The sequence below is a fragment of the Syzygium oleosum genome, unplaced genomic scaffold (assembly GCF_021117445.2).
Source record: "Syzygium oleosum isolate NSW1041296 unplaced genomic scaffold, Sole_v2.1 Sole_v2.02, whole genome shotgun sequence".
NCBI classification, from domain to species: Eukaryota; Viridiplantae; Streptophyta; class Magnoliopsida; order Myrtales; family Myrtaceae; genus Syzygium; species Syzygium oleosum.
This window is the reverse complement of record NW_026607486.1, coordinates 16,568,013-16,591,086: the sequence shown is the minus strand read 5'-3', so window position 1 is coordinate 16,591,086 and position 23,074 is coordinate 16,568,013. Positions and strand designations below refer to the sequence as shown.

General features: G+C 43.2%; 3 protein-coding genes across 7 annotated transcripts; 2 read left to right on the top strand and 1 right to left on the bottom strand.

The window, feature by feature from the left end:
- Positions 1 to 222: 222 nt before the first annotated feature.
- Positions 223 to 9,470, top strand: LOC115682957 (choline/ethanolaminephosphotransferase 1). 5 transcript variants are annotated; one of them, XM_030607362.2, is made up of 20 exons: positions 223 to 361; positions 811 to 995; positions 1,421 to 1,430; positions 1,529 to 1,579; positions 2,352 to 2,429; positions 3,185 to 3,260; positions 3,357 to 3,379; positions 3,460 to 3,560; positions 3,978 to 4,072; positions 4,203 to 4,271; positions 4,901 to 4,970; positions 5,306 to 5,369; positions 5,463 to 5,503; positions 5,585 to 5,669; positions 6,848 to 6,910; positions 7,829 to 7,887; positions 7,980 to 8,032; positions 8,273 to 8,345; positions 8,900 to 8,945; positions 9,100 to 9,470. In XM_030607362.2, exons 2-19 carry the CDS (start codon positions 859 to 861, stop codon positions 8,919 to 8,921), a joined length of 1,170 nt encoding a protein of 389 aa, XP_030463222.1. In that variant the 5' UTR covers positions 223 to 361; positions 811 to 858; the 3' UTR covers positions 8,922 to 8,945; positions 9,100 to 9,470. The 5 variants fall into 5 exon arrangements, 3 of the variants coding, with proteins under 3 accessions (XP_030463222.1, XP_056163389.1, XP_056163396.1); XM_056307414.1 differs by having other exon boundaries at positions 807 to 995; XM_056307421.1 differs by having other exon boundaries at positions 807 to 995; positions 9,036 to 9,470.
- A 357-nt stretch (positions 9,471 to 9,827) lies between these two features.
- On the bottom strand, positions 9,828 to 13,736 carry LOC115683042 (uncharacterized). The gene is made up of 8 exons (XM_030607470.2): positions 12,650 to 13,736; positions 12,320 to 12,400; positions 12,168 to 12,227; positions 11,619 to 11,662; positions 10,956 to 10,998; positions 10,781 to 10,852; positions 10,596 to 10,697; positions 9,828 to 10,483 (listed from the first exon to the last, which is right to left on the bottom strand). Exons 1-8 carry the CDS (start codon positions 13,010 to 13,012, stop codon positions 10,364 to 10,366), a joined length of 885 nt encoding a protein of 294 aa, XP_030463330.2. The 5' UTR covers positions 13,013 to 13,736; the 3' UTR covers positions 9,828 to 10,363.
- Positions 13,737 to 16,942: 3,206 nt separating this feature from the next.
- Positions 16,943 to 19,003, top strand: LOC115672209 (uncharacterized). Its single transcript, XM_030593989.2, has one exon. The coding sequence runs from the start codon at positions 17,426 to 17,428 to the stop codon at positions 18,722 to 18,724; it is 1,299 nt and encodes a 432-aa protein (XP_030449849.2). The 5' UTR covers positions 16,943 to 17,425; the 3' UTR covers positions 18,725 to 19,003.
- The last annotated feature ends 4,071 nt before the right edge of the window (positions 19,004 to 23,074 follow it).

The following is a 23,074-nucleotide window of genomic DNA, read 5'->3' as shown; positions in this document are numbered from 1 at the left end:
TACAAAAGAAAGTATAAATGTTAGAGAATTGAATTACTGTAAAACTTGCTAGACTCGATCTGTCCCCAATCCCACATATAGACTCTGTAAATATAATTTAATTTTCTGACAAAAAGTATATATATATGAATAACTTAATTTGAATTTTGAATTTTTTTTTTAAAATTAAATCGTTCTTGGAAAAAAAAAGCTGGCGTTCTTCCCCAATTTGTTCTCCAGCTTTTGGGGCGGGAGACATAAAGCAACTTTGGCCCCCTTCTCTCTCTCCCTGCCTCCCTCTGGCGTTGTTGCTTTCTTTCTGCTAAAGAGAAAGAAGAGGAGCTGATCCTCGATCCCTCGACCTTCAGAGGAAGAGGAGAAGGTGATTTCTTCTCCCCCCATCGCCTCCCCATTCTCTCTGTTCGAGTCTTCTGCTGTTGCTGTCGTCGTCGTCTGTGTTTTCTCCCCGTTTTCTCTCAGATCTGCGCGCTCCTGTCTCTCTCTCTCTCTCTCTCTCTCTTCCAATCGGCCCGCCGCGACCGGATCCGTGTCGGCCTAATTGCGCGCGCGGTTTCGATTCGCCTGCCCATTTGCCGACGTGGGTTGGCGCCAAGTTCGCGCATTTCGGGCTTCCGTCGCCGATCTGTTCGATGAACTGGCCCCCCGCTTCGGTTGGAGGGGCGTGCTCGTCCGTATCGACCCGGAAGTGAAAGATTAGGCTGTGGATGGCTTTGTGTTTCCGGGCTTGTGACCCGTGAATTGAAATGCTTGAAAAGAGCTGCTTTTTGCTGATTCCTGGTCTGTTGTTGTGTGCTGCTTCCTTGAAGGCAGGTGTCAAGAAGGAGCCTCTTGTAAGTGCTTCCTCTGAAAGGGACGGGAATGGGTTATGTTGGAGCGCATGGAGTGGTCGCTTTGCATAGATACAAGTACAGCGGCGTGGATCATTCTTACCTTGCGAAATACGTACTGCAACCTTTCTGGAGCCGTTGCGTCAACTTCTTTCCGCTATGGATGCCGTAAGTTCTTCTCCCCACCGAAGTTGTTAATAAGCGATTAGCATCGGTTGCTGATGGAAAAGAGATATTTGTCATGCTCTAAAACAAGACTTAGGAGATATTTGTCATGCTCTAAAACCATAATTATGCCGTTTTCGATTTTTTCGAGTGTTAAGTCACGCATAAAGAACATAACTTCCTTGCTCAGTAATCGAACACTTCCGTCTTTCCAATATGCCTTTCGCTTCCTCTCTCAGTAGTTCGTATATCAGTATAATCATTAAGAGAAGGGTAAATAGTTTCTGTGTGCTTCGGTATATGTTTTGCTCGCTCTTTGTCTTTACGATGCTTTAATTGTGCTGCCATCACATACTAATTTTCGTATTGCTGGTAATTGCTGACCCTCTGAACCTGTTGCTGCTGGTGGTTTTCTGTGTCATATCCAGGCCTAACATGGTAAGATTTTCTACGTCGCACTTGAGTATTTCGATTGGAGTTTCTTGTGGACATTTCTGATTGTTTGATGAAATTGACTTTTTCATTGCTTTTCTCAGATTACGCTGACTGGATTTTTGTTCCTTGTGACCTCCGCATTGCTTGGCTATGTGAGTGACTTCTCCTTAAAGATGACCAGTTCGGGACATAACTCATTTGATGAAACATTAGTGTGGTTCCTTTGTTGCCAATGACTATAATAAATTTGCATTATCAATTATTGATAGCTGTGTCTCCAGAGGTCGACTAGTTTTACCCTGGATCTGCTTATATCTTGATATATAGAATCTTGTGCATGTATCTAAAGTCAGGACAGGTCTGCAGCCAGATATACCCTTAAGGATTTAGACCAGGATTCTCAGTCTTTTGAAGATACGAACCGATAAAAATCGGAAAGATTTTATTTATTTATTTATGATGCCTTGAAGGGTAATCAAGAGATTCCTCGAAATTGCCATTGATGGTTTTCTTTTATTGTCTCTCATTTAAGATGTTCAGAGATACACTTTTTCTGTTTGTTGGTTTAGTGCGGAGACCTAGCTTTGCTTTTAGTGGCTAGGGTGGTAAATTTTTTGCCTTACAAAGCAGTCTCCAGTTTACAGTTGTCTTGTATACATCTCCGCTTCCTTACCAAATTGATGCTGGATATATTTGTTTCTGAAAGAAATCCATGTGAGAGTGACCTAAACACAATGAGAGGTGCTCGAAGCTTTTATACCTGAATAAGGACAAACGATGCTAGAAGCAGGTTTCCTAGATTAATTTCATGCTTATTTTTTGTGATGAAGCCTATAAGATTCTTTGAAGGCTTTGCTTATTTGGGTAAGCGTCTGAAGATCAGTCTTTCTGCTACATCTTACTTTTGCTACGTCTTTCCTCCAGATATATTCTCCTCAATTGGATTCACCTCCGCCTAGATGGGTTCATTTTGCACACGGATTACTTTTATTTCTCTACCAGGTATGCTCATGTATATGAAAATCACTTTGCGTGCAAGTATGTGTTACGCACAATTTATTCTCGCATCTTGAACTGTATTTTAAGGTGTCTCTTATGAAAAGATTTTTACTTTCGCATGATATTCTTTCTTTCTCGCATAAAAACTATGTCTCAATCCATCCTCTCATCTCTCCCTTTTCAGTTGAGAGCGTATAAGTATCTGGGACAAATGTGATACCATGTTTACAGCCTGGGCATTATGTCATGCAGCATCCTTTTAGATTTTTTAAGTACTTTTTCCCTCTTTTCTTTTCTCTATTTTGAAGAGATAGGTATAAATACATACAGGTATTAACTCTCGTTTTTTCTCTATAAGTTTTTAAAATTAGACCAATTTTGACATTTACTGATATGGGGGAATTAGTCGTCTGATGCACGCACCCAGAATGAATGCACACACATTTCATCAAAAGAAGTTGCCTGTGACAGTTCGAATAAAGTCTACTGCTGAAGTTACATATTCTTGATTGCAAATCTTGTGAGTGTTGCCAAACGCACATCAGATCTCTTCCGTTCAATCTCTTAGTGAGGAGTCTTCCTCTTTAATCGTGTTTTAAACATGATTTTTCACCTCCTATAGGTTGTGAGAACTCTCTTAGATTTAAAACATTTTTCCTCATCTAAGTGATTGTTTGTATGTAGTGGGCATCCCATTTCTTCCTTTTCTATAGTGATCTTTCCATGGAAATCACCTATTTAAATTCTGATGTCGCCAGACATTTGATGCTGTTGATGGAAAGCAAGCTCGAAGGACAAATTCTTCTAGTCCACTTGGGGAGCTTTTTGATCATGGTGATTCCCTTTTCATGTACTAGACAACTATATGCCACTTAACACTTTTAGTGGAAGTATGATGCACTGATTCCTGTTATCGCCAACTTCTTGCAGGATGCGATGCACTTGCATGTGCGGTATGTTTTGATATTTTCTTTGGAACACCGGTTACCCTTGGCAAGATAAATTCACCCAAGTTCTGTTTGCTATTGTTCAGTTTGAAGCCTTGGCTTTCGCGAGCACTGCCATGTGTGGAAGATACACTTTCTGGTTCTGGGTGATTTCAGCTGTACCATTTTACTGTGCTACATGGGAACAGTATGTAATTCAAAAATATATCTTTATTCTCATTTTGATAATTAGAGTCAATAGAGTTGGTTATTTGAGTTGTGGTTGTGGACTGTATGATCTGAACATTACATCATTGTGTGTAATGCAGTTGTCATTCCTCTATATATCTCATGTTCTTTTGTTTTTGCTAGGAATTGTGACTACTTGGTTGGGACCTTAGGTTGAGAAACTTTTATAGGTTAATTGTAATGGCTTCTTTATTCCCCTGGATATCTGTTTTTCTATTTATAAGTTCATGTCTTTTCTTGCTTGTGTAGATGTGAGTGGTCATATTGGTTCTCTTAGTTTGTGGACTTGTATGAAGTTTTGTTGTCTTTGGTTTTAGTACTATGGACTATCGGAAGAAGTTACTGAAAGAAGACCCTCATTGTCTTTTGGATGCAGCTATTTTACCAATACTCTTATTCTTCCAGCAATTAATGGACCAACAGAGGGTCTCATGATGATTTACTTGAGCCATTTTTTCACGGCTATTGTTGGTATGATCTTTTAGCAGCTGATACTTCCTTGAGCTCAAGTAGTCCTTGTAACTTTGATTTGAACGCTAGGTTTTGTTTCTATCTTTCTACTTTGATGTTAATAGATTTTGCATATATCTTTCTCATTCAGGTGCTGAGTGGTGGGCCCAACAATTTGGGAAATCTATTCCGCTTATTGGTTGGGTGCCCTTCCTAAGTGGTAAGACTGCAGTAGTTCATCTTGTATCTTTAATTCTGTGAAAATGAATGGTGTATATTAATAATTTGCGAAATTAATGAGTATATCAGTCCTTTAGTAACAGTCATTCGATTTCTAAATTTTTATTTGTTTCAAAATCCTTTCATTCGTTTGGGTGCACAGCAGAAAGTTGTTGTAGCACCTGCTACGTTATGTTTGTTGGTGTCAAACTTGCCGTAAGGGTTCCAAGAGAAGCCTTCTGTTGCTTGATATGCATGACATATAGTAGAAAAGGCTTGATATGTCTTTTTCATCCATTCACCACATTGAGGATGATTTAACTATATTTATGTGAGCCTAAGATGGTTTCATGCTTTAAATTGGAGGTGTTTGTTTTATTTAGTGCGCATCTGGAATGACTTACCGGACACAAAATGATTGAAATGGTTTCTACGTTGTATGATTTTCTAGATGCAGCCTTTTTTTTTATTTTAGGTCTCATCAACGTTTCTCAGTTACATTTTTTCTTGGTAAAATTTGTTTTCTGTGCAATTTTTTTTAGTCTGGCGGTTGCTTTTCTTCAAGTTTTTGATATTTCACATCATCTATTTCTTTATATTTACGTGGCATTTTTTCCCTTTTGGCTTCAGAAGTTCCTACCTATAAAGCTGTGCTGTATATGATGATAGCTTTTGCTGTCATACCCACAGTTACATTCAAGTAAGCAAAATTTTATTGTTTTTACTTTTCCTTGGTGGCATTTATTTGTGTTACAGATTATCTTTTTGGTCTCATCATCACTGTCCCCTCTTGGAGGTGTTTTACTAGCAGTTTATTGCTGAGCTCATCAGTACTGAGTAGGCCATATCTTGAAAATTTAAGCAGAAGACACTACCATATGAAACCGCGGCGTCTAGTCTCATCAGTGCTTTAGACAGTAGTTAAAATAAGGATAGCTTGTACCTTGACTTACATCATCATTGGAGAAAGAGATGAACTCTATTCTCTTTCTGTACCTCATATGTTTAACTTCATCTTTGTTATGGTCTTTGTAGCGTCTCAAATGTTTATAAGGTAGTTCAGGCAAGGAAAGGAAACATGTTGCTGGCACTAGCGATGGTACTAACATGACCTGCTCTTTTTTTCTCTTAGTCTGTGACTTGTTTTGCGAGCGTACAATTGCCTGACTGATCTATTTTCTTTTCCCCTCAGCTTTACCCTTTTGCTGTTCTCCTGGCAGGAGTGCTCGCATGGTATGGCTTAACCATCATCCATCTTATAAACTCTTTTGTGGTGTAACGGTCCTTCTCATGGCTACTTCTTGAACTACACAGGGATTATTTGTCCCCATCAGATATAATGGGTACATATCCTCATTTGGTTGTCGTGGGAACTGGACTTGCATTTGGGTTCCTTGTGGTAGGTAACATGTTTTTCAGCTGTCTACTTTTCAAGTCGTCTTGTTTTTAAAGAATTTGCAGGAAAATACTATGAGAAGAAGATTGAGGTGATTAATTATTCTTAGCAGTATCAGCATGATTACATCTTCACTAGAAAACCATATGAAAATTTAAATTGCTGATGTTAGAAGAAGAGAGTAATCCAATTTTATCTACCTTAAGTGGTGAAGCTCCATTGTGACAAGGAAAACTGCATTTTTTCTGTTATGTTGAACAAAAAGCTGGTACACATAGGTATCAATAATTAGTTTCAAAAAGTTTGGCACATTTTTTTTTAAAGCATTTGCAATTCTTACCTCCTGTTCCTTTCCATCCGGGAATCTTTCTATGAAAAGTCCTCCAGAATTACGGGATAGCTTGCCAGCTGGTTTTACTTTGTCAAAGAGTAGTAGCTCTACATCTCTTAATATTCTTGCCGTCACTATATGCTATGATATGTGTCCCAAGTGATTCAAGTTTGGCAAGGATGAGGAAATGTGGCAACAAATACTTGCTTGATACATGGGACAATTCCACCTGTAGACAGCAATTTGTTTCATGTATCTGTGAAGAATTGGATATTCACAAATGATTATTCTCTAGAAGAATGGTGGTCCTAATAAGAATTATGATATCTAACATTCAGCCTTTTGTCAACATTTCCTCTTTCTTTTTTCTTTCCCGAATGGCCCCTACTCCTTTGTGCTGTAGAGTACTGCTTTCTGGCCTCTAGACATTAAAGCTTTATTTTCATCTCCTACAGTTGGTTACACCTTTCCTTCGATGAATGAGGCAAAGGTGACATTTAGTGTGTTCTCGTCTAGGGTTCTTAGAATTACTAATCTGCACTTCCCCCTTTTAGATTTTATGGGCAGCATGGTTTTGATGAGTATTTTTCATGAGTTAAAATGTCTTCTTGAAAATATTGTGTTTTGAGCTTTTTAGATATTTAGTTTTTAGGTATGTTTTATTTCCTATACATAGGTTAAAAGACAGCAGCCCTTATGGGATGTTGTATTGTGACATGTAGTTTACAGCACATTGTTATTGCTCTTGCAGTGTCAAATATGCACGAAGTTATTTTTAAACTAGTGCGTGTCTGCACATTGGTTCCTTTTCTGTTTCTACATTATTTCTTGACATAAGATCTTTTGACAGGGAAGGATGATTTTGGCCCATTTGTGCGATGAGCCCAAGGGTTTAAAAACTAACATGTGCATGGTAAGAAGCATTTCATTGCTAAGATGACTTTAGTTTGGACATTTTATTCTTTTCTCCTTGCCAGAATTTATAATATAGGTATGTTCAGAGGAAAATATGCTCCTTTATTTGATGGTTTAGGTTCTTATTGAAACCAGGTAGCATTGCACTTGGCAATTTCAGTTAGTAAAGACTTTGATCCTTTTCTCTGGGAGAGAACTTGTTATGGACATAGAACATCCCAGAATTAGTTTAAATGAATGATTCTGGGCAGAATTCTCCAACTTGATTGCCGAAGCTGTTAATGTTTTATCTTCTTATACAGTCCATAGTTTACTCACCCCAAAAAACAGGATCTCTTTTTTTCTTTTTGGTTTGGTGATAAGTTAAAAGCAGATGTCATGTTGGCTGGTGTTGGGCTTACTAATGATGTGCCTCTGGGAAGTTAGTGGAGTGTCACTGCTCCAGCATTTCTTTCTCAGACGTTATTGTTATTCATCACAAGGGAAAACTATTTGACAAGTGAAAAACACGATCTCTTTGGCTGGTGTTGGGCTTGTAATGATGTGCCTCCTGGACATTGTTGATATCTTTAACAGTGAGGGAAAAACTGATTTATTTCTAGTGTTTGGCTAACTTTGGAAATTGGAAAATAAGCTAGAAGTTCAGCAAAATTAAGCCAGGAATAACTTGTTGACTAAGTTATGTCTACACAAGCTCACTAATATTTGTAATTTGTGATGGCGCTGGAAGCCAACTTTATCCAATCCGATGATAGGTATAGGAGACAGATAATTTAGCATCGTTAAGGGAAATGGTTGGTAGATTCCTTGGAATTTATTGTACTTGTCGGTTGCTTGAGAATTTGATTTGTGAGAGTTATCGAGTCGATTTTTATGGAAAACAGAATTACTAATATCTGTCTTTACTTCGGTGTAGTCTTTGTTGTACCTTCCTTTTGCCCTTGCCAACGTCCTGACTGCTAAACTGAATGACGGGTATGTCATAGCGTTGTTCGCTTAATTAATGTTTATGTTTTGAATGTTTTGGTAATGAGATACCACTGCTTACATTCACTGTCATATCACAGAGTTCCATTAGTAGATGAGTTGTGGGTTCTTCTGGGTTACTGTATTTTCACAGGTACATGACTTTCTTGAACACGACTTTTCAATATAATTGATGCAATAATCTATTTCTGATGGTCACTGACATGATAAAGTCTGAGAATCATTAAAAGAAACTTGTGGCCACAATATGCATTTACTTGTTCTGGCATTAGGTTAATTTATTTGTTGCTGTAAGAAACCTTGTTTTTAATTGCCCATATAAAAGTTTCATGTTTCATATGCTATTGTTTTGACACTGTCTTGTTGAATACAGCGGGGCTCTACTTACATTTTGCTACATCCGTTATACATGAAATTACAACAGCCTTGGGAATCTACTGCTTCAGGTATGGATGCAATATATTCAAGAAAGTATGCAATGTGCTCCTTATCTTGGTTATGTTCTTCCCGGCTGAACTTGTCTTGAATATTAGATTTGTTGAGTGGAATTACTGGTAGTGGGGACAGACAAGTCCATGAAAGCTCTGATGTTTATTTTATATAGGATTTATGGAGAACTCAATCTGAGGTCTGGTAAATCACAATATTCAAATGTATTTGTTTAATGTCGACATACTCGGACTTCCACATTTCTGTGCCTTGATTGGTCACAAGTCACAAGATTTCAGTGGTTTTGATCGTTTCTGTTGATTTTTTCTCCTACTTGCCAGGATCACTTATGGCTGTTACTTTGGTCAGTTTCAGTGTATCTACTCTAGTGTGCATTAACATTTTTGGTAATCTGAAGTTGCATAATTGAATGTTGACCTGCCTCCAGGTCCTAGCGACTGTACATTTTCTGCCTTGAGACTATTTGTCACATCTTGTTCACATCACTGTTACATGTTGATACAATATGCCATTATTCGTGTCTAACTCATCGTTATTTCTCAACCTGCAGGATAACTAGGAAGGAAGCTTAGACTCTTGACGCGGTTGGCCTTTGGGTAAATCTCCATTCTTTACGTTGTTCCTGCTTTTTCTGTCTTTTATGGTGATGGAATGAAAACTTTTGTTTTCAATTATATGCTTTACAGAGTTAAATTTATTAATGAGGCGTTCTTTTTTATTACTGTCATCTGCCTTGTTGAAATTATGCAGCGGATCAAGAAGTTCCGATGGAAAAAGTGGAGGAAGTGGCTCATTGTTTTTGCTCAGTTACAGTTGCGAAGCTGTGGCATGAGGGTCTAGCTCGACGACGCTCAGGACTATACTTTTTAATGATAGGATTTGGGGTTTTAGGCATGTAAAATATCCTAAAACAGTGTACTGTATTGGTTTCTTATTGAGAGGGGTGTTCGAGCAGAGAGGTTTTTCAGCTTTTTGATTAGAGGGCCGAGTGATATCTATGAGCAATTATTGACTGTTAAGTATCCCTTAACTGCTAATTCCCGATTTTTGCGCAACCATTTTGTACTATCGGAAATACACATCCAAAGCATTTAATATTATTATGTTTTTTCTTCTTCCCAGGATAGTGAATTGTTAAACAGAAGACATATTTGCACCGGTGTCATGTGATTACAATGCCCAATGTGTTTTGGGCCTTTGATTGTGCTTGCTCCTATGTCTATACTTTGACTTTGCGCGTTGAAGGAAACACAGCGATGTTGGATACCCCATGCTTAAGATGCACTTGAAACATGAGCCTACTGACTTCATGTGAGGAGATCATTAGATTTTTGCAGCAATCTTAGCGTAGTGCTTCCGGAGTTTATTTTTCATTATTTCAGTGGTGCGGTCATTAATCAAGTCGTGGAGAAGTCAGTGTTTGACTACGCCTTCAGGCTTTGATCTTAGGCCCCGACTCAATCGGGGCAAGCGGATCATTTATGATGAAAAGGAGGAGAAAAACATTCCTCCTAGAGCCATTTACAATTCGATATGTTGATTTTTGTTCTGGGCACTTTATGTAAAGCTGACTATGATATAAGACACCTATGAGAACTTTTCCAACTTATACATGATATCAACAGCTTGTCAAGAGTCTCGTGCAATCTTGATCTTAAACGAAGTACTATCTAGCATTGCAGGAAAGGAGTTTGCAGACAATATGAATGCGTCCATACTATTGCACCTGCATCCTTTGGAGGGTCAGCAACTTCGAGCCCAGTCCACTGGCCAGTATATAATTTCTTCTCATGTTTCCAAATCAACGCACCGAGGTACTGGCACCAGGGCAATATGGAGAACGCCAACCTGGTGGAGACCATTAATAGCGGATGAGGAGATGCTGCTGCTTGCAGAGGTGATTGCGAGAGCGTCGGGCTCTCATTATGTGTACTTGTCAGTTGGCATCTGTTCCCCTCGATATCAGACAACAGTTAATGTATTTGACCCAAACAAAAAAATAGATGTAACAACTCTATAATGCCTTCTCCAGCCATCTTGGAAGTTTAAGCGAAGTTCTCATTCCAAGCCTCGTAAGGAACACCGAGTACAGTAGGTGTAGCAGGAAAACTAGAAATATGGAGTTCAGCAGAAGCTGTTGAACAAAGTACCAAGCACGTCAGATATTTTCATGCATGAAAACAATGGATGGCCAGGAAAGATGATCCGATGATGGGAGGAATTGAAAGAGAGAGAAGAGATTATACCACGCCTCCAAATATTGTATATATTAGATTCATTGATGGAACTGTGTTGATGCCTGAAGCAGTGAACAAGAAGGAAATGGAAGCATGAAGGTTTATGGTGATCTACAGGAATAGAGAATGTTGTCAGTAAACTGGTGCATGTAAAATAGTTGAGATAATTTACTATGTAGGGCATAAGGAATTACAAGATCAAGTATATTTTCTCTTATTAAGAATGAGGATATCAAAACATAACCCATGGCACACAGCGCTCGAACCTGCATGTCGAACCGACATGAGTCAGAATAACCTGAAAACAGCTATATAACACCACGGCTTTGGAAAGATGCTAAGAATTCAGGGAATAACTAGCACTTATACAAGTGTGCAGATGAAGATTGAAGCACCCCAACTGGCTCCCAACCTGTTTAAATGCCAAATGTGAAGCTCGAGTTAGTTGTTAATCAATGACATTTAGTTCACCAGGATAACACGCAACTGCGAAGCAATTTGAGAAAGCATGAATTAAGAAGCAGACTCCATGAAAAAGATCAAAAAAGCGTTAAGCCTGTCAACTGAAAGACTTCGATTTTATGTACTCGCAAAACGAAAGCTCTCAATTCAGATTCCAGTTGACTGCAACATGTTGAGAACTAAAAGCACTAGTCAGTATTTTTATGAAAATCAAAAGAAGTTTGTCATATGGCAAGACAGTAACAGCATTAGTACATACTCCGGACAGTTCTGTACCAATTACATCTTCGTGTTGAACTCTTTTGTTTCCAGAAAATGAAACAAGTCTCTGTGCACAACAAATATCTAATAGCAGTATAACAACCTATTTGGGCATCTCATGGATCCAAATTTCGATGGATGTGGAAACTTGGGGCTAAGGACTGTATCAAATAATGTACTTGCAGAAGGAGAAGGATAGTCGTAGTAGTACATGTGAAAGCACAGTGGCTAAAATAGCATGAAGATGTTTAAACATGATCAACTACTTGTCTAGAGAGAAGCAAAAACTTCTTGTAATTCCGTTCATACCTCCATAAAGAACCGATTGTCAAACCAAGTAACCCGTGCATAAGCTGCAACAGAGAATTTTGCTTGAGCAAAGTATACTACAAATATTTTGCTTTAGACCGGAAAGTCTGAACTAAAATGTCAGAGAAGTCTATAAAGCATCGAAAACCACTTTCTTAAGTGACAAATATGTCTGAATAAAAAAGACCAGTCTCTCGGTAATGACCACAACAGTATCCACACAATGACAAATTTGGTACCGCCAGAAAACCTGCCTCAACAAGCCTAGGAAGAGAACCGATTTTCGGCGAGATATGTGAATAAGTACATGACAAAATCCAAAAGGTCTACAAGTATTGAGTTTACTATCAGCAAAACCATGAGGGATGATACTCCTTTAGGCCAAAAGAGTCAGCGCCCAGGAAATCGCATTGTGGCTCAACCATTAATAGAGTAACCAAGCACACATAAGTACTGATAAATATCTTCACACTATCCAGAATTAGCACAAGCACGCGAAGATATATGCCCACCAGGCAGAGTTCTGTAGCATCCTGGAAGGGAACTGACCAGATAAGTTAATGCTTTCAGTGGACCAGAGAGGACAAGTAACAGCACAGCTGTCGCAACCTGTGGAGAGAAAAACAACGTGTTTGCCAATACGATCAGTCACAACTCAACTCAAAAGGATGAAAATTTTTAACAACTAATAGGATTCGCACCATAGTTTTCCTCCCAGCTGCAATGCTCCATCTCATAGAGGAGATTACTATTGGCAATCCGAAAAAGCAACCAAAGTAATTCTGTACAAAGTGAAATACTGCTCATCAGCAGACCATAAAGCCAAATGATAATCGCTAAATGAACATCAAGGAATTTGCACCGAACCATAGCCCCGAACACTATCCGAGAAACCCGGTCAAACAACCCACCAAGACCGATGCTTCACGATCAACCACAAAGCATTGCAACCGAAACTCTAATCTTTGAGGCATGAGTCGAGACCTAAGCTCATTTAACGACGACCCATTACCATATCCGCCCAAACTAACCTCAATCGAGAGCGAATTGCTGAGGAAGTACACCAAGCCGGAGAGCGCCGCCAACATGGAGCATTCCACCAGTCTCAACGTGTTCTGGTACACGACGCCGTCGACCGACAAGTCCTCCTCCATCTCCACGGCCTCGCCGTCGAGGCTCTCGCCCTTCTCATCGCCGTACGCCGGCGCGGCGCGTTTCGAGACGCCGCGAGCTCTGAAGCTGCAGATTGCGGAGAGCGACAAGGAGGTGGAGACGGGGCGCGAGCGCAACCTGGGTGGCCGAGGAAGTGGAGGCGAGGGAAGACGGGGGTGACGAGGGGCGGTGCGGTGCAGGAGGAGGGGAGTGCGGTCATGGTGAATTCTCAGGAGATTCATGGCGAAAAGACCACAGTGAGAGTGAACCCAACTCGCAATGAGACACAGAGAGAGAGAGCACAGAGAGAGCAGAGAATGGCTGGGCCAAGCCCAAAACACTGGTTGAAATCATGGGCCAATGCTAACAAGCTCAGGAAAACTGGTCCAAGTTAGACGATGCATGCATGGGCTTGTAGATGAAGAAGAGTCGCCAAGCAAAAGCCGAAAAGCGCCACCATCGCCACTCCAGTGTGAGGGAACTACTGAACTAGCATGTCTGAAAGTTGATTCGCATGAAAATTGTTTGGTTCTGTCCAAACACGCATACGTCTGCTGGTTTTGGTTCAGCATCTGTGGCTCTACTTTTTTTCCGGACGAATGGGACCGAATGGTCGACGTTGAAAGAGTCTTTAGCTTTCGAAACAAGGAATCATATTTTGTTCGAATGCTCCTTCTCTGATCGATTGAAAGGTGTGACGAAATGTCGGACTCGTAAAAATCTTCCCCTTTTTGCAACTCGGCGAATACATGAGATGGCGTGGTAAACACTTTAGCCTCGGGCGGAAAAGTTCATCCCGCTGGAAAATGAAAAAGCTACAAACTCGAGCTGAAGCCCACTCGGAATGCTTGGTCATACACCAAAGATAGATTAGGCATATCAGATTCAATGTACGAAAAAAGGTTAAAAGATATGATAAACTATGTGTATATATTTAGGCAAGTTTCCACATTCTCACGAGGGTTTAGATTGTTTAGACTTTATCTTTTTGCGACTCGATTACCTATATTTAGTCAAGACGAAGAAAAACCAGGAAAACAAAAAGCTCTTTACAAAGCGAACTCGATGCCTTATCGTGCACCGAGTAGGCATTACTATTTATTTTGGGAGTACGCGCGGTCTCGCGTCGAGCCGAATCGAGTCTGGCCACGCCTGCCGGGATTTTTAAATGCGCAAAACAAAAAGGAACTTTCCGATCTACTCGTTTGCATTTCGGGATCTGGATAGGGCAGAGACGGGCCACGGCTGTCCCCGAAAAAAGCACGTACGGCTAACCGAGCCAGAGAACCGTCACGGCTCCTCGACATACGCACGCGAGGGGGATGAATGAAATGAAAACATAGGAGGAGGGGTTCAACCTCAAGTCGAGGCTTGGCTTCATCAAGCTTTTAATTCAGCAAAATGCTAATGATGATGATGACGACGACCCACACGAAACGCCCCCGCGGCACCACCGCCGTGGCACGGCGGCGTTGCCACGGGCACGTAGCAGCAAAAAAACGAAAAAAAGGAGAAAAGAGGGGGCCCCCCCTCCCCCCCACAACACAAAAAGCGGCGTCGTGTATTTATGCGTCCTTCCCTAAACGTGTCGGCCAAGCTGTCCGTAATCATGATCTCCCCCCCACCACCATTACCCTTCAATTCCTTTTCCATTATTTTACCATCTTTCCTCGTAATTGATTGTTTTAGTAGGTGGGTGGTGGTGGTGGTGGCGGTAAAAGTTAAAACGTAGGAGAGACATTAATGGCAGTAGCAACAAAATAATTAGTGGAGATTAGACCGGGGGCGGGGGGAGGGACATCATGGCGACGATGATGATGATGATGGCGAGGTCTGTCGTCCCTCTCGTTTTCCTTCCTTCCCTTTCCTTTCTCTTTTTTTTTTCTTTTATATCATCGAAAACTGGCCAATGATTTTGGCGACGGACGACGCGATCGCGGAACGCTGTTTGCCGCACTTAAGTTTCCCCCCCCCTTAAACAAAGGCTTTTTTGTTTGGAATGATGATGATTGGTTTGGGGGTCATGCGAGCCTCCGCCCCCCCAATCATGCCATACAAGCCAGGCAGCCAGCAGAGCAGAGCAGCAGCGGACGTGCTTTGGAAACTCCGGATGATGTTGTTGTATTCCCTACGCTTCCAAATCCTCCTCGGTTCTTTTCCATCCTTTTTTCCGGGAGGGAGCCTTGACGTGAACAAATTCTTCTCGGCCGAGCATCATCACCGTCTCTGTACTTGTACCGTCGAACGTGTACGGTGGTCATTTTTTTTTACCTCCGCCGTCGTTCTCGTCGTTCCGTGTACGAAATGGTTGGATCCTCTCTGTTTAGAAGAGATAATCGACCGACTCGGTTTAGTCCGTCGGGAAAATGACTTGTCGGGCCACATTCGATTGCGACCTCTCGTTTTTCTTTATTTTATGTTCTTTCGCCCCATTCTCTCTCTCTCTCTCGTTCTTTGTTGCCGCTACCGACATCAGAATTCATGGGATTTGTATTATCAGTAGCTGGAGTTTTTGATCCACCCACGGTAGTGTCTTATTTGAAAGAACAAACAAAGGACGAAAAGGAAAAAAATTTGCGTGCAAAACCGCAACGCACGACCAAGGAAAAACGAAATTTTTACTTTCACCGGTCCACCACGACACGCTAGCGGAACGCCTTCGCTGCCGTCTCTCTCGTCTTGTCTAGGCCGCGACCGATACGAATCTATCCATACTCCCTACTTCAAATCGGAGTGTCCCTACGTGTTTTAGTGGATTTTAGGATTGTAGTTTGGATGGTCTATGAAGCAAGCAACCTATGCCGTCGTTGAATCCGTACATCTTCCTCGGTAGATCTCAATGATGAACCCTAATTACTCTAATGGGTCGTGGAGTACGCTGACCAAAGTCTTCTTAATCAACGTCAAAATTTCGTGTGGGACTCTTTTGGTGCCGCACTGGCGTGATCCGATGCGAAACACTCCTGCCGTGCAGCGTGATCCAACGAGGGCATGCCTTGAAAGTTGGAAGCCATCATGCTGCTCATATCACTCCCTCTCTCTCTCTCTCTCTCTCTCTGGTTTCCCTGGTCCCGCCCAGCATTCCTTAGCTCGATTGTTGGTCTCATTTGAAAGAAAAAGATGGTCCCCCTCTATCTAGTGTCGCAACACGTATCGTAATGATCCAACTCGATCCTCGCGATTTCATTCCGAAAGTGGCAAATTGATACATCGACTACTCTTGAAAAACATCGATTGAGATAACAAAATATTCGCACTCTCTGTCGTGGCCGGAGAGCGAGAGAGAGATGGCTCTTCAGATGTGATCGGATACGAAGTAGGATGGACGCGTACAGCAATCTTAAAGACGAAAGCAATCCGTCGTGGCACGAGTTCGCGCGAACATCTCTCGGTGTGACGATCCAACTCGATTCTCGCGGTTTCATTCCGAAATTGGCAAATTAATATATTGACTTCTCTTGGAAAACATCGATAGAGACAACAAAATATTTGCACGGGGTCCTAACTTTGATATCTACCGTGGCCGAAGAGAGAGAGAGATGTGATCCGATACCGAAGTAGGACGGACGCGTACCACAATCTCAAGCCGAAAGCAAACGGTAGCAGCAGCAGGAGTTCGGTCGAACATCTCGGTGTAAATCGTACGGGGTCTATTCTCATAACCAAAATCTTAGCAGATCAATGGAATTGTCAATTTCCAGAGAAAGTAGATTGGGGAAGGGGGAAAGATATCAAGGGCAAACCCCCGCATGAGCACAGCGCACCGTCGGGGACAACACGTGGCCGAAGATCCACCGGGGTAAACGACACTTCATGTCGACGTTCCCATCATCGTCGCTGTCGAACGCAAAAGCGAGATCAGACAAGAGGGAAACACAAAGCGTATGCGTGCGTGCGTGCTTCTTGGGTTTAATTTCCAACCCCAACAGCCCAACAGGGACTGTCAAAAGTTAGACGCAGGCAGGTGCCTCTCTCTCTCTCTCTCTCTCAGAGGCAAAAAAGACACGCGTCTTCTTTCACAAGAAAGTCAACAGAAGCGCAGAGCAGAGAGGGATTGGACAGATACGAGGCCGCACGTCCCCCTTCAAAATCATAAACAAAATGGGGGGCTTTGATTTAAATTCCTCGCGGAAAGCTTTTCTTGACGATTGAAAATATGGTGGGATACAGCGCGGAGAACGACGACGAATGCCTGGCGGTGAACCGAGAGAAGCCCTCCTCCCCTCCTGATGGCCTGCCTAAGAACACAATGATAAACCTTGCAGAGCAGGAACAGCGACAATGCGACACTGGCCCCTTTTTCAATCATCTTTCGGCTTCCGCCACTGGGCCACTGTTCCAGTACTCGCGGTTGAAAAAAGGGAAACGTAAAGTTGACGCCTTTGTATCTGTCTGTCTGTCTGTCAGTCAGTCCCTCCTCACTCCAACTCCAATATGTGCGTCATTGTACCTTGCACTCCCCCCCCTTTTGTCATCAAGAAAAGCTCTCGTTCTATACCCTTTTTTCCAATTTGAAAATTTCCTGCTCTCTCACTCTCATTCTCTCACTCTCTCTTCTTGAATTGTGCAATGTATTATTAGCTGAAGTTCTTGAATTTTGTGGTTGAGAGTCGGACGTTTTCCCTTGTTTGGATCAGAGAGTGAGTGAAGAAGCTATGAAAGACAGAGGCAAAGCTGTGGAAGCGTACAAGGGCAACGACGGCGACGGATTCTTCGCCGACAACTACTACTCGGCGTCGTCGGAGAACCCGTGCCGGAAGCACCCGGGCTCTTCCTCCGTCGGGGTCTGTGCCCACTGCCTCAAGGACCGCCTCGCGAGGCTCGTCTGCTCCGAGTGCGGCGAGCAACGCCACTCCTCCTCCTGCTCCTGCTCCTCCGACATCTCCTCCAACCGCAACTCCTGCACCGTCGAGGTCGGCAGCGTCGGCCGCATCTCCTTCCTGCTCGAGAGCGACAAGAGCGAGCTCTTGCTCTCGCGCCAGATCAGCACATCCTCGAAGCCCAGAGTTGGCGGTACAGAGTATGGTAACAGCAAAGCAGAGGAAGCTATGGTGTTCAAGAGGAGCAGTAGCAGTTGCGTGGAGATGAAGAGGGTTCACGGGATTTGGAGGATCGGGAAGCTCTTCAGGAAGAAGAAGGATCGCAAGAAGAGCGTCGACAATGGGTTCGATGCGAAGAGCGAGATGTGGGTCGTGGATCACCAATCGGGCGTGTCCAGATCGAGATCCCTCAGCAGCTTCAGGGGAGGCAGGAACTGTTACGGCTCAGAGGATGGGGGCGATCACTGGACGTTTTCAGGGGCTAGGAGCTCCATTTCAGGGGCTAGGACCTCTAGCGTCAATGGCGGTCTCCTTCTTGATCCCGAGAGGAAGAGTTGCTTCAGCGAAGCGGAGTTCAGGCGAAGCGGGTTCAGCGAATCCGACACGATCAGGAGGAGCTGCTTCAGCGAGGCGGAGCCTAGGAGGAGCGGGTTCAGCGAGGCCGAGCCTAGGAAGAGCGGCTTCGACGGCGGCGAGAGGAAGGAGAACGGGTTGCCCCTCGAGCATCATGTCGCTCCTAGCTTAGACTCCACTGGCAACAAACCCGCCACCAGGAGGATTTTCTCTCTCAAGGAAGGCGACTTCAGCGGCGGCGGGGATGACACGGGGTTCATCGACTTGAAGTTCTTCTCGACCGAGGCGAGGCAGGATCCGAAGATGGGCGCCCTCGGGAATTCGAGATCAGCTTTCGGAAGCATAAGAGGAGGCGGCGAGGGCGGCGGCGGCGGCGCAGCGCAGGGGGGCGATTTCAGGAGCGGGTCGTGTCGGGTCACGGTGAGCGAGAAGGAGGTGAAGGTGAAGCAGGGCAGGAGGAGCTTCATGGGGTGGAGTTGGGGTTTCAGGCATCACCACCAGCACCCGAATTGGATGATGGCCGCGAAGAAGAGAGACGAAGCCGTGCTGTGCAGAGAATGAAGGACGAGATGGTTTCGACGACAATGCCGTGCCGACTGAAGATGAATCGGATCGGATCAGATCAGATCGATCGATCTTGTCTCGAACACTATGGTCCCTTTCGGGTTATTCGAGTCGATTACTTCACTGCTATTTCCATATTTTTGCCCAGTCCAGCTCTTGTATCTGATAGTTGTTTCGGTTTTCAAGTGACGGTGTGGGATCATCGTCGAAAGACGAAATGCAAGACGAATAATAAGTTAAGAACAAAGTGGGAAACAATAAACAGTCTTTTGGCTCTCTGTTTTCTCTCCTTATTCAAACGCATGGGAATTTTGCTTGATTGCCCTGTTGGCTGAATAGAGAGAGCGTGCTTATAGACAGACTTAAGTCGCGGAGGAAATAGAATCTGCTTCATTCGCTTTCTTTCCGTGTTCTGATTCTCGTACTGAAATTACTGTCTTTAGAGGATCGTGCTACGGCGCCGCCGATCCCGACGGTTGTCCTGGTCCCGGCTGTCGATGTCTAAACGGAGCGGGGCGAGACAGAGGTCGGAAATGAATGGTTTCCCGGAAGTTGACAGATTGATTCGTGTGCGTATGCATCTTCTCTGCCCCTCTGCATTGCTCGCTTCAGCATCGCTAGGGATGTCCGATGGGGGCAGCTCCAAGCGGCGGAGGCGAGACGCCTTTTCTTGCCGCATGCGCCGTGCACTGCAAGTTTCCCTACCATAATCCTTACTCCTTCGAGTATGTGGGTTCCTTTGCCCCATTTTTGTCCCCTCCACTTCAATCTCGAGTTTTAGAATATTCAGTGGGCACAGTTCGACATTACATGATAGACCTAGAAAATTCATAAAAAGGCTACTCGCAATTAATTCAGGGAAAATATGACTTTCATTCGGAAAATTTTCACGAGGAATCGAGTTAGAACAAAGAAGGCATATACATTGTTAAAGAAAAGTGATATAACTCGCAAAATAAGTTCAAAGATTTATAGATGAAAAAACTACGGATAGAAGAAGGTTGGGGTTGCCGGCCCTGGCTGACCATATCTTTCCCCGTTCCATCTCACGTGCAGAGCGGCGTTTGCCCTATTATGCCCAATCGAAAACCCATCGGTTGTGGAAATTACTCACTCCGAGGAGACGAAAGGGTGGCTATCCATTAGACCTGTCAAATTTTTGTAACCTATATTTGATAGGCCAAGTTGTTATATGAATTAGTTATATTCAATAAATGGGTCATAAATGGATTTAGACCCAACTCTATGGGTCATCAATGGATTTAATATGGGCGTTAGTGATTTAACAACTTACTTAGACCCAATCCACCTCTATAATTCTCTTCACTCTCTCTTTCGCCTTCACTCGATCTCGCGCTAGCTCACTCCGTGTTTTCACCTTAGCCTGAGTATGGGTTTTTCGAATAGAAGTGTTTTATTAATATGGGCAAATTGGATATGAGTCACTAGATTCGTGTCGCATGGAAAATGGTCAATTTGGGTCGGACCATTTTCGACCGAACCCACCCGAGGTCTACTGTCCATTTGAATGAGTGAAATTGACATCTTTTTTATTAGTGTAAATTGTTATAAAAACGTAAGATCACTTCGATTCTAAAAGTGAGCGACACTATAATTGGGCTTGAAACCTCTAGGCCCAGGTTAAGGCCCAACTAGTGTTTTAGGCCCTTTGTTTGCTGATAGCCACTCTATTCTGTTATCTCTCCCTCTCCCGTACGTATACGCATTGACTTGAGTATCGGAGGGCCATCCATCCATGCGTGCATCATGCAGATTACATGGGCAAAGCGTAGCGGCCGGATTTGCGCACCGCCTTATCTATTGGAAAATAACCAAAATTGACTGGCTTGGGGAGTCGGTCCAAAGCCCAATTACGTGGTACTCTGGCCCATGAATGGACCCATATTTTCTTTAGCTTTCTTTCCAGATGTATGTGCACCAGTTTCGACTAAAATGTCATGGAGACACGACGCGGCCCGGCCCTACTTGTAGTCCGAGTCGGACCAATTTTCTGGACCTCGGATTTCACCCGTTTATTTCGAGGATTGTAGGTCGATAGGGAGGGATCCGAGTAGAGTTGTGCTAAAGAAACGGGAACCGCCTGGAACCGGCAGTTCCTGTGGGGACAGGTCCGGTTCCCAACTCCAATATATTGGAATCGGAGAGTATAAATCTGGTTCCCGATTTTAGGTGTGGAACTGTCCAACCACTCACTTGACCGGACCGGTATATATATATATGTTAAAAAAATTCAATTCACCTTCAGCGAAGTGAAAATTGAAGAAACAAAACAGTCGTCTCTACAATATCCTGGTTCTTCCTTGCTCTAGCAATATCATCTCTATTCCAGCCACTTCAGAGCAAATCCCGCACCAATGCCTTGCCATTCCCCTTATCCCGCCCTGCCCTCTTCTTGGAGTTGCAAGAAACATCACAATCGCAACAAACAAAATGCATAAACATGCTTCCAACCTTCAAACCCTCTTTTACCTGTCACTCTAACTCCAACACAACCCACCAAGACGCTTTCTTCCATGAGCCACAGGACTCAGACCAATCCATTTTCTAATTTGTCTAGGGAAGCTCGGGGGAACCAACGGACGATTCTCGATTTACGATTCTCGGTTCCAATTTTTCGGAACCGATCCGCCGGTCTGGTTCTCGAGTGGGTCCATGAAATTAACAGGTGATTCCCGGTTCTAATTTTTTGGAACCAGTCTTTAGTGGGTCGTTTCCGATTCCAAGGTGGGAACTGCCTATCCGGGCCATGCTTACCCCTAGATTTGACGTATCTCCTAGCTGCTTTTGTCGTCGTACTAGAGTCTGTAAGGAAATTAGGTGTATTTGAAGGGTAGAATTCAATAGAGACAAAGAACAATTGTGCGTTGCTTGATATCGTGAACTTCTTCTATCCATCTTCATGGCCAAAAACAAGTGACTACGAAAATAAAGACAGCGAACATCCTTAGCGAAGGATACAAAAATGGGAACATTTATAACGTTGAAGAGATGTTTTGCGGGCGTTCTCTTCCCTGGCCGCAGCAGAACAACGTTGGCATACGCTTCCGCGACATCCTTGTGGTGTGGGTCAATAACGCCGAAAGATCACCACCGCATATCTTTTGTTGTGCTCCGATTTATTCGGTACAACACCGACACATTTATTCGACACATTTCCTTAAAAGTTTAAGCTTTTATGAATATGATTTTGTCAAATATGATATCAGAATGTACTGTCTGAGTGCGAACCCCAAGAAGCCCTCTTTTGTGTGTTATCGACGTGCCTACGACTCTTGCTACTTATTCGGTTAAGTTTCACGGTTGTTTGTCTAACGTGGTTACGCCACTTCCGATCTGTTGCACTTATGCGACCCGACTAATGCGGAAGAAAGGGTGCGACTAGTTCAGTGAAATATTTCGGTCGTACAAACACTTGTACCTCCCCATGGCAAGGATGGGACTACAACACTCGATAGAGGTGATCATCGGGCTCGGATCAGGCCTGACGCGTTGCCTCATCCCGCCCATATCATAAAATTCACAGAGGAATTTTCAGGCTCAATCAGGACCGGACCCGAGATGGGCAAGCCGAACTTTCTCACGTAAGACCTTTGCCCAAGTTCACCCATTTATCTTCTAGGATTGGGCAGCTCAAGCTACCCTTCCCATGCCCATCCCTACACATGCGTTATAGTTTTTGCGACGAGCTCATTAATCTCAAGTCTTAGTCTCACATATGGATTTAGTAATTATAATTCAAACCGAGCATCAGGCAAGGATGAACAATTATTATTTTTAGAGATAAATTTCCCATGATTATGATTCTGCATATCTCTTAAGATTGCGTATTATCTTCTTGATTGATATTGTAATATCCTGTTACTCTAAATAGTCATCATGTAGAGCCTATAAATAGATTCATATACTTTCATTATTAACCTATCAAAATGTACATAAAGTTCACATCTCTCTTTCCACAGTGCCCACCCAAGTGCGCACCCGCTCGATTCTCGAGATTCATGGACAGTCTTACGAAGATTTTCGATTTGAACCTTCGCATCTACTCTCTCTTAGACTTAGAGGATGAACCATGCCTTCGCTATCGCAAGAGCGATTGAAGAGCTATCGCTCATCGCTGCTTCGCGTATTACAAAAGCCCTATTGCCTGAACGGGGCATGTTGCAAGAGTGTAGGAGGCGTGCCTGAAGGGCAACGGCAGCAATGCGATTCCAAGTGTCGTTGCTAGATTGAGATCTGAGGGGTGGCGGGGACTTCGAGCTCATTTCGATAAACAGATATCGCCACCAAACTTATCACTTTCAGACAAGCCAGATCCCCAAATTATAG

Bases quoted from the DNA above. Each gene is read 5' to 3' on its own strand.
- LOC115682957 (XM_030607362.2), top strand. From the start codon at position 859: ATGGGTTATGTTGGAGCGCATGGAGTGGTCGCTTTGCATAGATACAAG. The intron at 3,261-3,356 runs GTGATTCCCTTT...AACTTCTTGCAG, and splicing joins TGGGGAGCTTTTTGATCATG to GATGCGATGCACTTGCATGT. The intron at 8,346-8,899 runs GTATGGATGCAA...CTCAACCTGCAG, and splicing joins TTGGGAATCTACTGCTTCAG to GATAACTAGGAAGGAAGCTT.
- LOC115683042 (XM_030607470.2), bottom strand. From the start codon at position 13,012: ATGAATCTCCTGAGAATTCACCATGACCGCACTCCCCTCCTCCTGCAC. The intron at 10,853-10,955 runs GTATAAGTGCTA...TTCGACATGCAG, and splicing joins CAATCTTCATCTGCACACTT to GTTCGAGCGCTGTGTGCCAT. The intron at 10,484-10,595 runs GTATAATCTCTT...TTTGTTCAACAG, and splicing joins ATACAATATTTGGAGGCGTG to CTTCTGCTGAACTCCATATT.
- LOC115672209 (XM_030593989.2), top strand. From the start codon at position 17,426: ATGAAAGACAGAGGCAAAGCTGTGGAAGCGTACAAGGGCAACGACGGC.